Source organism: Portunus trituberculatus, chromosome 24 (assembly GCF_017591435.1).
Source record: "Portunus trituberculatus isolate SZX2019 chromosome 24, ASM1759143v1, whole genome shotgun sequence".
Lineage (NCBI taxonomy): Eukaryota > Metazoa > Arthropoda > Malacostraca > Decapoda > Portunidae > Portunus > Portunus trituberculatus.
Genome location: NC_059278.1, coordinates 11,374,568 through 11,390,890, shown reverse-complemented (window position 1 = coordinate 11,390,890; position 16,323 = coordinate 11,374,568). Strand labels below are relative to the sequence as shown.

The window sequence follows — 16,323 nt, the reverse complement described above, 5'->3', positions numbered from 1 at the left end:
TATTATTATTATTATTATTATTATTATTATTATTATTATTATTATTATTATTATTATTATTATTATTATTATTATTATTATTATTATTATTATTATTATTATTATTATTATTATTATTATTATTATTATTATTATTATTATTATTATTATTATTATTATTATTGTTATTATTATTATTATTGTTATTATTATTATTATTTGTTTATTTATTTATTTATTTATTTATTGATATTTTTATTTATTATTTATTTTTTTACCTCTACCTGTTTAGGTGATTAAAAGTACTTTTGCCTTGCAGGTACCACATTGATTCCCCTGCTTATTTTTGAGTACCTCTTCCCAGCATCAAAGTTGGTGCAGGAAGGGGGACTAGGGATGGATTCCCTCACTGCTAGCAAAAACTATTGGGCCAAGTGCACTGGAAAGGAATCCAGGCATGCAGCTTATCACCTCCTTGTTCAGCTTGTTATGGCCTCACAGCAAAACCTGGAAGCTCTTGTTGAGCATCTTGTCACCCTTCATCATACTCTTAATCCAGATTCCCTTAAAGAATTTCAGGTACATATGTTTTGTAAAGTATTCAAACTAATCTTTTATGAAATTAGATACTTCACTGTTGTTTAATAATTAATTTAGCTTTTAGCAACTTCCTTAGATGTCAAGTATCACTGAGTATGCTCAATACAAGAAGATAGATGTTTCAATAATCATTAAATATTTGTAAAATCAGCGGGAGAAAAGAAAATAAATCATAAATGTTTGCAGTGACTTTACATTAATTTTCACATATTTCTGATCATCTATTACACTGTCTTTGCAGTATGCTCCTGCTGTGGATGGACGAGGTTCCAGTGGCTTTGTTGGCTTGAAGAATGGGGGAGCTACTTGTTACATGAACTCAGTTCTCCAACACCTGTTTTTGATACCAGGGGTGGCAGAAGATATCTTGGCAGTGTGCAGTGACAAGGAGAATGAGGATAGGTTAGATATGAATCTTGTTGACATTATCATCAGTGGTGTGAAGTACAGGAAGATTTTGTTGATATACTAGATAAAGAGAAAAGATGAGAATGACTGGGTGCAGTATTTTGTAGATAAAGAGCCACTTGAGAAAGAAGACATAATAGAAAATTTAATGAATATGATGAAATGCAAATAATTGCCTAACAACCAACGTAATTTATTAACTTTTTATTTTTTTTCAGTTTGTTCTACCAGCTCCAGATGGTGTTTGCCCATCTTATGGAGTCACAGCTGCAGTACTATGTGCCAGACAAATTCTGGAAGTGCTTCAGGATGGATGGACAACCAGTGAATGTCAGAGAGCAGCAAGGTGGGGACTTCGTGCATTAAATAATGGAGGAATTTACTTATATAACAGTTCCTTTCCAATTATTAAGGAGACCATAACTGTACAGGATTTGCTTTTTCTTCTCCAGATGCATTTGAGTTCTACACAAGATTGACAGAACAAGTGGATGATTATCTAAAGAGTCAGGCTAAAGAGAAAGTGTTTGCTCAAAGATTTGGGGGTGTTTATTCCATCCAAAGAATATGTCAAGACTGCCCACACAGGTTTGTATCTGACATTAGTCCACATTTATTCTTTACCATTGGCAGTAATATTTGTTCATGTTATGTTCAGTTTGTTAAAACTGTGTGGACCTGTATGTATGCACTGTTTACTATACAGGAAATTCAGGTTTATGTTTTGTTTGTTCACTAGTCATGATACAAGATCAATGTGGTTACTAAGCCAAAAAAGATAGTGATTTGGTAAACATGATTGTTATTTTTTTGTGTGTCAGCTAGATAAAATTGAATGAAATGTAGGCTTGCATTTTACCTAGAGTCCATGAAGTCCTCTTTTGACAGATATGAGAGAGAGGAGCCATTCCTTGCCCTGAACCTGACAGTCACAAAATGCCATGACCTTCAGGATTCACTTGACCAGTTTGTAAAGGGAGAGCTGCTGGAGGGGGACAATGCTTACTACTGTGAGAAATGTAATCAAAAGGTGTGCATTATTTACCTAACAAATTTTCTGGATCTTACATCTTACTTTAGCATATTATTACAAAGTTTACCATAGTTTTTAATGCGCCTGAGTATCATTATCATTTATTTGTTTGATTTGATTAGGTTTTTAAGATTAGCTTTTTAAGAATTCAAGTACAGTGATCTTGAAATCAATGACTTTGTATCGATTCAGTATTCTGGTAAGTTATCATAATACTCTAGCAAAGGGTTCTTTAAAATATGAGTCATGACCCAAAACTGGGTCGCAAGCTCATTTTCATTGGACCACCACATCATGAACAGATGTATGAACAATAAGTCAATGTTATTAGTGTATGTGTATGTGTGTGTGTGTGAATCAGTTTCCACATGAGAGACATAAAGGTACAATAGAATATATGTATTAGATGATGGAGTAAGTACAGTGGATCCTAGGACTTAGAACATAATTTGTTCCAGAAGACTATTTGATGTCCGAATTGCTTTAAGTCTCAAACTGTTTTCCCCATTGGAAATTGTAAATAATTTTAATCCGTTCCAAGGCCCGGAATTTTTACCTAAGTAAATAAGAATTGAACTATATGAAATATTATTTTTCTTTTGGTGGCAAGTTTCATGGCACATGTAGATGATGGTGTGGGAGGGCAAGGGAGGCTTAGCATTGCATATGTACTAGTACAAATGGTTATTTCTGGGTGATCTTTACATTTAAGGCTACACCTCAGTACAACCTCAATGAAAACTTTGCTTTGTTTCACATCTGTTACACCTTTTTACTACTGTAGTTGAAAAATATTCTGTTTGTTATGAGATCAGTGTACTTGTGTGAAATATTACTCAATCATCCTATCTGGTTAAGTGACTGGTCAAATGAAAAACTGGTCAAATGTCCTGACCCCAGCTGTGAAGAGCAAGATGACAACATGGAACCAAAACAAACAGGGAACTGATGTTTACTTCCTGCTAAAGGTGCTAGTGTCACCTGGATTTGGCCGCCTTTGGGTTGTTCGAAGTCCAAATTTTGTTTGAGCTCCGAGGGTAAAATTTATTGAAATTTTTATTCGAGGTCAGAATTGTTCAAAATCAGAGGTGTTCAAAGTCTGAAGGTCCATTGTATATAAAATCATACTGGGTCTTGATTTAAAAAGAAAAAAAAAAAAAAGAAAAAAATTACTCCAACATGTATGTTTTACATACTTCCAGATAAAGAGAATATAATATTCTTGCATGAGAATTTCATATTGAAATTAAGTTTTTTTTTATTTTAGCTGCTTTCTTTTTTAGTGATCTCAGTTTGATATGTAGAAATTGTATTATGTATGTCTTTATTTTATTATTATTATCATTATTATTATTATTATTATTATTATTATTATTATTATTATTATTATTGTCAATTTCATTTATGTATTTATTTTATTTTATTTATTTTTTCTTCTTCCAGAGAACTGCACTTATTAGAACTTGCGTCAAAACCCTTCCTCCAGTTTTAGTAATACAGCTGAAGAGGTTTGGGTATGACTGGGAAGCCTCAAGAGCCCTCAAATTTGATGACTATTTCAAAGTAAGTGAATAAAATGATTTATATATTTTAAACCACTCATGGAGTGTTACTTTTCATCCTTATTTGTTGCAGTCACATGCTGTTAGAAGACAAAATAGATTCTCATTGACCATTCTGATATGTAAATTAGTTTTTTGAATAGTGAAAGACATAATGTGCAATTAATATTACTTAAAGGATAATGATAATGAATAAATAAATATTCTACCTTATTTGAGAATTGCATTCAAGCACTTTTTCCCTTCCAGTTTCCATGGATTCTAGATATGGGAAACTATACAGCTGATGGCCTGGCAGAGCAGGAAGAGGAGCTGAGTAGTGGTTGTGGAAGCAGAGGTGCTACTCCCTCTCCTGATCCTAAAGATTCTGAATCTTCCATAAACTTGTCAGTTACTGCCACCTCCAGTACCCACTCACCCTTAAAGGCTAGGAAGTCAGGCATCACCTCAGGCCACACCCCAAAGTATGACATACAAACAAGTTGTTTTTTTTCATACTTTTATATATGATATAATTATCAGGTGCTGTTTTTTTTGGGGTCAATCTTGTTTGTGTAGAATATGTACTGTTAACTCCAGTACAATGGATGGTGTCTATAGTTGATGCAACATTGATAGTGCTTATATGTAGTTAACTTGCATTTTGTGGGCGTTAAAATTTCAGTGCAATTTTTTTTAGACCCACAAACATCCATCCCTCACAATGGTGTCTCCCTCAGAGCCTCATTGTTCTGTGAACTTTAGTGATGGCTACAGGTGAAAGTAATAATTCTTTTTCCTGTGATTCCTCAGACAAGGATAAGTGGTCAGTGACTTTCATTCCAAATAATGCCAGATTTGCTTCAAATTAATTTCTTAGTGAAAGTGTTATTGGGAGAGACCTGGAAGTGACTCTTTAAAGCTTCAATAGTGATATTGTTGTAGAAAAATGAAGCCCCAGTAGACTGTGTTTTGCTCATGTACATCTTCCTAGTTTTGACAACTAGTTTTTTTTTTCTTCTGTGTTTAAGTGATAGACAGCAATACTATTTCCTTTAGTGTGTCCATTAAATGATAGATTTAGGCATTAATTTAAGTAAGTGACTGAAAGATACTGGTGAGGGAAACAGATAAAGGAGGCTTGGGGACCCCCCATAGTCAGGGCACTACATGGCCCATGTAGCCATCCAAATACAGACTGAGAAAGTGGTGCGAGTTACTTCAATTCATTACTTCACTACAGAGACATCACATCAACTAGAAAATTCAGATTTGCAGGATATTGAACAGGAATGATTGATAAGTATGACTCTATTACATCTTAATAATCAATGCAGAGTTGAAAAAAAAATTGGTGATTGAAGATTACTTACTTTTTTGCTGAATTGTCAAATCTAGGGACATCTGCAAAGAATGTCTGTATCCTTTAGTGATTAATTTAGAATATATGCACTAAATGAGTTCATTGTTGGTATTCCTTTGCAGGATATCTGCTAGACTAAGACATAAGGGAGCCATCTATGAGCTTGTTGGGGTCATTGTGCACAGTGGGCAGGCCAGTGCAGGACACTATTACTCTTACATCAAGGATCGAAGGTAAGTTAGGGGGTCTGGAATTGTCCAGATTGATGCCTGTATAAACTTCCAGAGCTAACACTGAATTTAAATTAACTCTGAGCTAAAAAGTTTATTTTTCCAAAAAAATCAATGTCTGGTAAACAAGATTGGAAAAATCATTATTTTTCAAATAATAATAAAATATATTCATTTGATTTAACCCCTTCAATACGGTGACGCCTATGTGGGCGTCATGAAGTCCCAGTAGCAAATACGGTGACGCCTACGTAGACGTCATATTTCTTTTCTGAGCTTTCTTCAGTTCTGTTGTCCCGTATAGTGTGTTGGATACCAACTACACACGCCGTATGCTGTCCTTGAAATCCTAGTGCTCCTCCCACCATCCTTGTCTCCACCAATCACTAAAGATAAGCTACATGCGTCCCACCTTGTGTCTAAAATTACCCAATGGCATAGACTGTTCTCTCTCTCTCTCTCTCTCTCTCTCTCTCTCTCTCTCTCTCTCTCTCTCTCTCTCTCTCTCTCTCTCTCTCTCTCTCTCTCCCTTTCCTGCCTCCCATCTCCCTTCCTCCCATCTCCTTCCTCCCCTCTCCTCTTGAAAGATAAGTTACATGCGTCCCCACCTTGTAACATTCGTAAAAAAACACACACACACACACACACACACACACACACACACACACACACACACACACACACACGGCCCGGTAGCTCAGTGGTTAGAGCGCTAGCTTCACAAGCCAGATGACCGGGGTTCGATTCCCCGGCCGGGTGGAGATATTTGGGTGTGTCTCCTTTCACGTGTAGCCCCTGTTCACCTAGCAGTGAGTAGGTATGGGATGTAAATCGAGGAGTTGTGACCTTGTTGTCCCGGTGTGTGGTGTGTGCCTGGTCTCAGACCTATCCCAAGATCGGAAATAATGAGCTCTGAGCTCGTTCCGTAGGGTAACGCCTGGCTGTCTCGTCATAGACTGCAGCAGATCAAACAGTGAATTACACACACACACACACACACACACACACACACACACACACACACACACACACACACACACACACACACACACACACACTAATACAAATACAAAAACAAGTTTTCTACTCTCTCTCTCTCTCTCTCTCTCTCTCTCTCTCTCTCTCTCTCTCTCTCTCTCTCTCTCTCTCTCTCTCTCTCTCTCTCTCTCTCTCTCTCTCTCTCTCTCTCTCTCTCTCTCTCTCTCTCTCTCTTCCCTCCTTCCCCTCTTCCTCTCAAAAGATAAGCTACATGCATCCCGCTTGTTTCTAAAATATTAGCTCTCTCTCTCTCTCTCTCTCTCTCTCTCTCTCTCTCTCTCTCTCTCTCTCTCTCTCTCTCTCTCTCTCTCTCTCTCTCTCTCTCTCTCTCTCTCTCTCTCTCTCTCTCTCTCTCTCTCTCTCTCTCTCTCTCTCTCTCTCTCTCTCTCTCTCTCTCTCTCTCTCTCTCTCTCTCTCTTCGAAGGTGATATAGTGACTAAAAAATAGCAGCATAATACACAAAGACGACAAGTGTGACAAGCTTGCACGAGTTTCCCGCGCTCGGGCGCGCAGCACTACCACCCGTTTATCATACAGGCAGGCTTTTTTAACATCCGGCGCGAAGGGGTTAAATCAGATTTATTTGAGTTAGATAATTTTTTATGTTTGAATGATTTTTGTCACCTTAATCTTTTTAATTTTTTGTTGCCACCAGTGCTAAATGAAATCATAGCTTAGTGTTATGCATTACTCAAGATGATCTTTTCCCTTGAAAATCATAAGTTAAGATTAATTATCTTATCTTATTCTTATCTTATCTAGGAAGCCTCTACATGCCTCTTAATTTTTGTCACTATTCCTTGAATTTCTTGTTTGCATTTGCTACATTTTGCTCTAAATCCTTTGCCTTTGGAAATTCTGTCACTGGTTCTCATTTCCTCCCATTGTCACTCAACAGAGTCCATTTGACATTGTGTATCAAATAACAATAAAGTATTAGATGTAAGGAGTGAGCTTTTGTTCATTGATTTATGACTCATTCATTCTCCTCATCACTCATTCTTGCTAACCGTTTGTACTTCCTTGTCGAGCACTGTATATATATTGAGAGAGAGAGAGAGAGAGAGAGAAAGAGAGAGAGATAGAGAGAGAGAGAGAGAGAGAGAGAGAGAGTGAGTGAGTGAGTGAGTGAGTGAGTGAGTGAGTGAGTGAGTGAGCGAGTGAGTGAGAGTAGAGGAGGCAGTTTGCGATACCTTAAGCAGACAATATGAGCTACGAAACCTCTAGCCTGGAATATGACCACGAACATTTTACCTGTAGTGTAAAATTGTATCTGCTATGATGCGGGGTATCGCACTGCCCTCTATTGCTGCAGTTTCTCAGCATGGAGTACTGTAAGTGAAGAAAGGTTAGGACAGTTCAGTGTGCCTACTGGTGGGTTTACATGGTAGGAGATGTCAGGTTATCATGCTAGGTGCCCTAGTTTTTTTTCTTTTATCCACAAGCTATCAAAATTGTTGTCATTAAGTAGTTAGTAATTGGTCTTGCCTATCAAGGAGTAAAAGTGAAAGAAAAAAAGGATTGCAAATTAGCTGTCTTTTTTTTCCCTAGGGAAAGGGGGACTCAGGTCACCAGGTAGGCACTCACGTGCAAATCGACTCACTTTCTGGTTGCTACAATGGAATTACACACTGATGCTTCCCCCGTCTTACTGTGTGTTGTATAGCCAAAAAAATGTCTCTGCATCCAATGATCTTCAATATTCAATAAATAAGTTGAACTTGGGGCAATAACTGAAATAAAATGCTGTCTCATCTTAGGTTTCTTCTCACCACTCACTATGTTAGATTGGGTATCTTGAGAGGACATTGCAGTAAATGTTGTATAAATTATCAGTCTCATTTTCACTTTTATAACCAGCACCTTTACTGCATTTATTTACTTACAACATAATCACCTGCAGAAATTTTCATCTCTTGTGTCCTCCCCTCTTTTTTTTTTTTTTTTTTTTTTTTTTTTTTTTGTCGAAGTGATGCATTAAATTGAATAGAGAACTATTATTTTGTTTTCCTTGAAGTAATGAGAAATATGGCACCATTGCACGGATTATCGGCCTCACCCTGTGGGTCAGTACAATTTAGTTTTATTCTAGTCTAGTAATGTCTTACCCTTGTTGGTGCACTACCCACAAAGGGTGTTTTATGGAGGATTTATGCTCCACCTTATTTGTTGAGACTAGACATGTTTATTCTCAAACCACTTAACAGCCAGGCATATTAACGATGAATTCATTGACAAGTTATGTTAGATTTGTATGAAAATAGGTGGTGCAGTGACAAATGCTGACATTAATGTGTGCTATCAAAACCGTTAGCAGACTACAACGTACCTCACTTATGGTGAAAAACGTACTGTCTAGTTCTCTCTGGCGTGCACACAACACTGGAAAGGTACTGGTGGAAAAACTTGTACTTTGTCTCATCATTTCCACTCTCTGTTTATGTGTTATGGAACTTAACACAGGACTCAGTGCACAGACCCGCCTGATGCACAGACCCTCCAGTACTCTTTATATATATATATATATATATATATATATATATATATATATATATATATATATATATATATATATTTATTCTTTCAATTAGTGGTTACCAACTTATAAATTTCATACTAAGATAGGAATATACTATCTTTCTTGAATTGATGAATAAGGGATTATATATATATATATATATATATATATATATATATATATATATATATATATATATATATATATATATATATATATATACACACAGTAATACTCCACTTAACGAACAGGATAGGGGGTGTCAAAGCTGTTCGTAGAGCGAAAATTCGTTATGCGAACGTAATTTTCCCATAGGAAATAATGGAAATAGGGAGGGCGATGTGTTCTGGGCTGGTCCCCAACATACCACATGGGTTAAAAAAAAAAAATTATATATACGTTTGGCAGCATATTGAGCCATCGGTTTACCACTACTTTAATGATGTCATATGAGTCATTGGAAGTCAGAGGAGCTACGTACAAATTCTCTCACATTCTCGCATTTATGTTCAAAAAACAACATTTCTATTAGCTTTTTACAAACCTTACCCCCAAGAAAGGATTGTTTTGTAATGTATAAAGTGAAATCTTACATGGAATACCAAAAAATAAAGCAGAGATGAGATGAGCCACAGACGAAGCGAGAGACTCGCGGTGACTCGGCCGCTTCTTCTTCTGGTGACCCTTTTAGCCTGCGTGTTGTCTTTCCCCATGATATTTGTTTCCACTCCTCTGTTGCCTGCTATAATGGATATCATATCTTAGTATTCATATACGCTTGTGCCATGAGGATAACCTCGACTCCATGGCACTGAGTGACAGTGAATTATTAATGAAATACCGCGGTATTTCATTAGTAATTCACTATCACTCAGTGCCACGGAGTCAAGGTTATCCTTGTGGCATGAGCGTACATGAATACTAAGATATGATATCCATTATAGCAGGCAAGAGAGGAGTGAAAACATAAACATCATGATAAAAGTAACACGCAAGCAAAAGGGTCACAAGAAGAAGAAGAAGCGGCCGAGTGGCTGCGAGTCTCCCGCTTTCATCTGTGGCTCATCTTATTTCTGCTTTATTTTTTGGTATTCCATGTAAGATTTCACTTTATGTATTACAAAATAATCCTTTCTTGGGGGCAAGGCTTGTTAAAAGCTAATAGAAATGTTGTTTTGTGAACATAAATGCATATATAAGACAGTAACACCACCTGGAGAGGTGGTGTTCCCAGCAACCTCAGAGCAACCTGAAAGCAACCTTGTCACCATCCCTCCAAGTATTCATGGATGCCATTTCGCTGCAAGAGGCTGCTCTGACGTTGTTAAAGATTCTTGGATCCAGCTCCAGAAGCGCTAGAGACAGAGGCGGGGAGCCAGCCAATCACAGCGAAACTACTGCGTTCAGTCCCTCACCCGGCAAATTCAAACCCAGAAAATTCGCTAAAACGGATGTGGTTGTAAGTTATGCAGATTTTTGGTCTAACTTTATATAGTATGTTAAACCGGAAATTCGCTAAACCAACGTCGTTAAAGCGGTATATATATATATATATATATATATATATATATATATATATATATATATATATATATATATATATATATATATATATATATATATATATATATATATATATATATATATATATATATATATATATATATATATATATATATATATATATATATATATATATATACTGAAAATTTGATGTAATTATTATCAAGTAGTGCTTCGTATTCTGAAAGCTTATAATTACTAAGCTACATTGAACATGCAGACTCCTGTTTTCTTTAGACCTATGATTTCTTGCAGGCCATTAGTTTGTTATTAGTCTTTATATATATATATTTTGGTGTATATCCTTTCAGAGATGTGGCTGCATGCTTCCATAGATGCTACAATAGATTTATTTTACTTTGCAGAGGGGACTCCTTAACTAACCCAAACAATGGTCATTGGTTCAAATTCAATGATACTACAGTAGAGGAAGTGGATATGTGCGATGCACTCCTGGAACAAGAATGTTTTGGTGGAACATACAAAGCAAAGGTCTCTTATGATTCTTGTGAGTAATATCTTTGTTTATGTTTTATGAGAATATATTCATAGTGAATTAGTTGACACATCGTTGGCTTTGCTATATAATGTTATGTAGATATATTTTTTGGGTTAGGTATAAGGGTAATGTGTTCTGATATGAAGGATTTTAGGTTGACTGATAAATACAGTCAACTCTTGATTAACGTGAGGGTTACATTCCTGGAGATGTCGTGTTATTCAAAATCACATTATTCAAACATAATGTACCCATAGAAAACAATGGTAAAAAGGGGATTATGTTCCTGGCAACTAGGAAAGTCTGTCTATTTTACAGATTTTGTTACTCATACCATAAAAAAACTATTAACCCTTAAATGGAAATGCCCAGTTTCACTTGTACTAATTGTCATGACTCCATTTGGACCCACTGCAAAATTATTGAAAAAAAAAAATATATGGATCATCTTTATTGAGTTACTCTTGATCATATTTGAAAAAGAAAACATCTTGTTGGACGATGAAAGTAAAAACATACAAATTTATGTTCATATTTAATTCCTGACGTCGGATATTCTTGGGTTGCCATTGATCGCTGGCTGTTTTAATACACGACTCGGTATACAGCCAGCCAACTCGCAAGAGACACACATTCTAAAATTCATATCATAATAAATCTTGAGGTATTGAGTCTTTGTACTGCAAAACATTAATTCCAAGTGTTTATCCTAACATTATCCATATGATCTGGTAATACACACTCTACAAAACTGTTATTATAAGCTTAATACTCACAGTCGCGGTTTCAATGCTCTCGCATTTTTTTACTAGTCTCAACTACATATTTGGTTTGAAACATTTTTTTCATATAGTTCAACAGAGAGCACTGTTTCTCCTCTAAATATTACAAAGGAATACATTCTGTAATAATCTTGGTAGAGCAACATTTTTGCGGCCGAAGGCATATCAAACCGAAAAGACTAACTGAACTCGGGAACACCGAGTCCTCTCAAAACACCAAAACAACCCGCGGCCCGCGTTGTTTGGAAGCTCGTGTGGAGTAGGGTGACCAGACGTCCCCGATTTCAGTGACCTGTCCCTGGCTACTGCTGTCCCCGGTTTTCTGTAACTGAAAGATCACTTGATGCGTTAAAAACTACTCCTTTTGATTATGATAATTATATCCTTTTATAATTACTCTTTTAGAATGTCAAGAATAAGGAGAAGGCCTTATTTTTTATATAGTTTCTGTGAAGACGGTGAAGTGTATAGCGGACACATTTTAACAGCTAATGGGTGTTCATGATCTCAGATATTTCATCAGGTAGAGATTTTTTTTTCTTTGCAACTTGGGTAAATAAGGCGAGAGAAACTTTTGATTGCTGGTTTATAAATGGTACGAATAGTGTCCTCGTTTTAGTTTTTCCAGTGCAAAAACACTACATGTTTTTACCTCCATGAACTGAAAATGTCCCTGGAATTTGTCTCAGAAATTTGGTCACCCTAGTGTGGAGTGTTCTTAGAGCTGGAACAGAATGCCGGTTTATACATGTGCTGTAGCTGACTGCAATTCTATATCAAAAAGAAAACCAAGGCGTGAAAGGATGGACTGTGTTTCCCAGGAAGAAAGAAGTGGCTCGAAGAAGATTATGGGAGACACGATGTAAACGAGGCCCGACGTGGAGAGCTACCAAGGACCATGCTATCTGCTCAAAGCACTTCATAGATTGGTGCAAAGGACCGTCAGCATCGCATCCAGACCCTGAACTGTTTGCCTATAACCGGTGGGGAGCAGGTAGAAACCTGCTTGATGTTGTTTACATACGGAACAGACAATCTTTCACTGAAGTCATACAAGGATTTTGCATCAAAACATCGTGTTTATTTGATATTCGTCACATTTTCTGGATTTGATTGCTAATTAATTAACTTGAACCAATGAAATGTGCTTGCTTACTGAAAATAATGTAATTCACTCAAGGTGATGAAGTGTCCCAAAACTGAGACCATGAACCAAGCATTTTTGGCTCGTTTTACCATATTACGTTCTCTGTGCTTGGTGAAGCTGATTAGAGATGTTCCTAATAATTTATTACTTAGTTTGATAGCACATATATGACGTAAAAAAAATTTTTCAGCACACCGAGTTGAATGTGCTAAATTAAGTTATCTGGCGAATCTGGCAGCTTTTCAGCACTTTCCAATGTTGGGAAATTTCATGGTTTATTTTTAAAAAATATTGAAGAAAATAGTGACTTTGCCATATAGTGAGTGTATGAATTAGAATTCTCTGGAAAGAAAAGTAAGAAAATTGAATATTCTCAAACTAAAATGATTGCTCTTTCTAAGAAATAGTGTATAATTCCTAATTTACATCCTAATTGTGGTGCTCTGACCAAATGAAAATGAACAATTTTTGTTTCTCAATTTGATAAGTAAACATGTAAATAAGCAAATAAACAGAACATACATACCCACAATATGGTTTATCATGATAACTTTTGCTTAAACATTATCATTATCTGAAAAATTATTTATAAATTGTATACTCTCCATCCCAATTGTGGTGCTCTGAACCAAAGAAAGTAGCGATTCCTGAAAAATGTGATTTTCTATAAATAACCAAGTCAGCTGTGACTGGCTCATAGACCTCAGTGAATGTTATTTCACCAGTGAGATCTACTGTTTCCTTAGCCAACAGCTGGTGTATTCTCTCATCAGACAATCCACAGGGATGTGACATGTTAAATTTACCTATGAAAGAAACCAGAAGAAAAACTGGTAATAACTATTACACACATGTAGAGTGAGAGAATAACTGGCAGGAATCTTATCAAATCACAGCAAACATATTTAGACTAAGTTAGAGGTATTAAGGCCCTGTATATCACATATACAGGCGTATAAACAATGTTTCCTTCCCTATGTATGTTCATGAGTTAATATTTCATAAATGGACCATGACCATGCATCGCCATTGAGGAGCCCGTCTATCCCCCTCTAGATCTGATGACCAACAGACACTTGACTGAAACCCATAGACCTTGGAGTCAGGTGTGCGTGAAAAATGGCAGGCTTTTTCAAAACCACAAACTCGTGACTCCAGGTGAAGTCGAGTTCCCGTTGAAGGGTTAATACATCACTAGGTCACAGATGCAATAAAAACACATGTTCTCATTTTATTTTTAAGTACATTACATTTATAAGCCACTATGATAACAAAAACATCCTCACACGCACCATCACTTTGTTGGTGCATTACTGGTCATCGTCTGCTGAATCTTCACCCCACCTGCTCCCTCGTGTCATCTATGTCACTCACGTCTCCCTCTTCCTCTGGTTCCTCTTCTATGATTTTCTTTTGAAAGAATTGATCTAATGTGGTTTGTGTGATGATCTTTTTCTTCTGATCTAACATGATTTTATAGCAGTTTAGTTCTGTCATCACTTTTCTTGCCACTGTTGGACTTCTTTTTTACATTAAGATCTTTGGCCTCCAATAAGGCCAATCCTTCCCTTATTGAAGTGAGTGCTTCCTGTAGATCTTTTTTTGTTAGAATTCTCTCCCAAACTGGAGTTTCTGATGCCTTTAACACTGCTGTTTTGATTATCTCCCTCTTGTACAACTCACAGTGCAAGGAGTAAGGACTGTGAAAAGCAACGGAGCAGCTTAGTGTGGTTCCCGCCAGAATCTGCATGGGGTGCGCATGATGTCATTGAGTCGAGTTGACCTGCATAAAATTGAATAAATCGTGTTATTTAATTGTATCTCCTTAAGTACAGGGATCCTCTCTTAATGTGCGGGAAAGGGACTAAGAAAATGTTTGCATATATTGAAAATGCACTAACCAAATAATAGAACCCTATGTTATAAATAAGACTGGGAATGGGACCCACCATGACTGACCCTTGAGATCCTGCCATACGGGCCCTCATATCAATCATTCCTGCACTACTTTCTTTATGGCATCTTTACATTTCTCTATGTCTCTGTTACATACTGTGGACTCATTAACCCTTAACGTGCGGTGATAATTTCGGGAAGATTGTACCGCCGCGTGCGAAAGGCAGGGATCGTTCAGGGAATCATGATTTTACTGCGCTAAACGTTTGAATCTCTCACCCTCACTGTTGGTCCTGGGGAAAGTGGAGGTATCTGGCAACTTTTCTCGCTCACCTCCTCGAGCCTTGAGACATATGTTCCCACACAATAAGTCATCTTTTCCCATTTAGAGGCGACATCTGGCAACTCCCATGATCCGGAGGAAGGAAATGGTACTCCGAGTAATGTTATGTCAGTGTTACTTGGTAATGACATTGAGGATAGTGATGAAAATAGACTGATTCTTTATTGAGACAAAAGAAAGTGAAGACTCCAGTAGTGATTCTGATAGTGATCTGGGAGACAGAGACCAACCCTCACAGCGTCGTTCATAAACCTCATTTACTCCCCTCAAGGGTGTGTGTCACCCATGGTTGCCTCTACAAGACTGTGCTTGTTGGCCTAGTCATGTGACTCCTATTGCTAACAAGAGTTGCCAGATTCCAATTATTATAGAAATCTACAATACTTGTAATATGTGGTTTCTTTTTCTTTTCCTGTTTTGCATATCATTTCATCTATCTGAGTTCACATTTTCAAGATATGAAAGTGCAAAAGTTCCTACTATTACATAAAATTCAAATGCCCGAAAAGAGAGAGAGAGAGAGAGAGAGAGAGAGAGAGAGAGAGAGAGAGAGAGAGATGCCTGTGGAGGCATCAGTGCCACAGGGTTCAATTCCTGGCCCACTCCTGTGGAATATCTACGTGGATGATCTTCTCCAGCTACTGCCAGGAGTCATGGCCTATGCTGATGACTGCACCCTCTCCTATACCTATCCACGCCAGGACAGTGGGCGGGCTGCTGAGGCCATCAATCAGCAGCTACGAGTGATTAAGGAGTGGGGTGCTCGCTGGCAAGTGACATTCGCGCCGGAGAAGACACAGGCAATGGTTGTCTCGGTCCCCAGCCGCCATGGCAGCAATGGCAGGAAAGTTGTCTTTGGCTGCTGCTCTCCCACTCCAAGATGACGTCAAGATACTTGGAGTGGAGGTGGATCGAGGGCTGAGGTTTGACAGCCATGTCAAAACCATTGCCAAGAAAGCCTCTCACAGGATCTCCGCTCTCAGAAGGATCGCCAGTTTCCTCGACAGGAAGGGGAGACTGCTACTGTACAAGGCACAGGTGCGGCCCCACCTTGAGTACGCAGCTGTCTCCTGGATGTCCTGTGCCGCCACACACAGAAGGAGACTGGACAGCATCCAACGCCGCGCCATACGGCTAGTAGATGCTGCACTACCACCTCACCCAGAGCCTGAGCGTCCTCTTGATTCACTGGAACACCGCAGAGACGTGGCGGCGATCATAGTGTTCCATAAGGCACAGGTGCAAAGAGTGCCACATCTGGCAGGGCTGCGTCATCCTCTAAGAGTCACCACACGGAGCACGAGAACGGTGCTCAATGGTGGTGACGCCGTAGAGCTGCCGCGATCCCACGGGTGTCAGCATCAACGCACCTTCGCAGGACGC

The 16,323-nt window shown here is 37.9% G+C and overlaps 1 protein-coding gene across 1 annotated transcript in view; it reads left to right on the top strand.

Annotated features, from left to right (window-relative positions):
* Window positions 1-280: 280 nt before the first annotated feature.
* The window catches only part of LOC123508337 (ubiquitin carboxyl-terminal hydrolase 24-like), an 81,834-nt gene continuing 65,791 nt past the window's right edge, over window positions 281-16,323 (top strand). Inside the window, exons 1-9 of the mRNA XM_045261956.1 lie at window positions 281-558; window positions 821-981; window positions 1,206-1,333; window positions 1,440-1,575; window positions 1,876-2,017; window positions 3,464-3,583; window positions 3,832-4,046; window positions 5,047-5,157; window positions 10,639-10,781. Of these exons, the coding sequence (XP_045117891.1) occupies window positions 376-558; window positions 821-981; window positions 1,206-1,333; window positions 1,440-1,575; window positions 1,876-2,017; window positions 3,464-3,583; window positions 3,832-4,046; window positions 5,047-5,157; window positions 10,639-10,781 (1,339 nt within the window). The 5' untranslated portion in view covers window positions 281-375. The remainder of the gene's footprint in view (window positions 559-820; window positions 982-1,205; window positions 1,334-1,439; window positions 1,576-1,875; window positions 2,018-3,463; window positions 3,584-3,831; window positions 4,047-5,046; window positions 5,158-10,638; window positions 10,782-16,323) is intronic.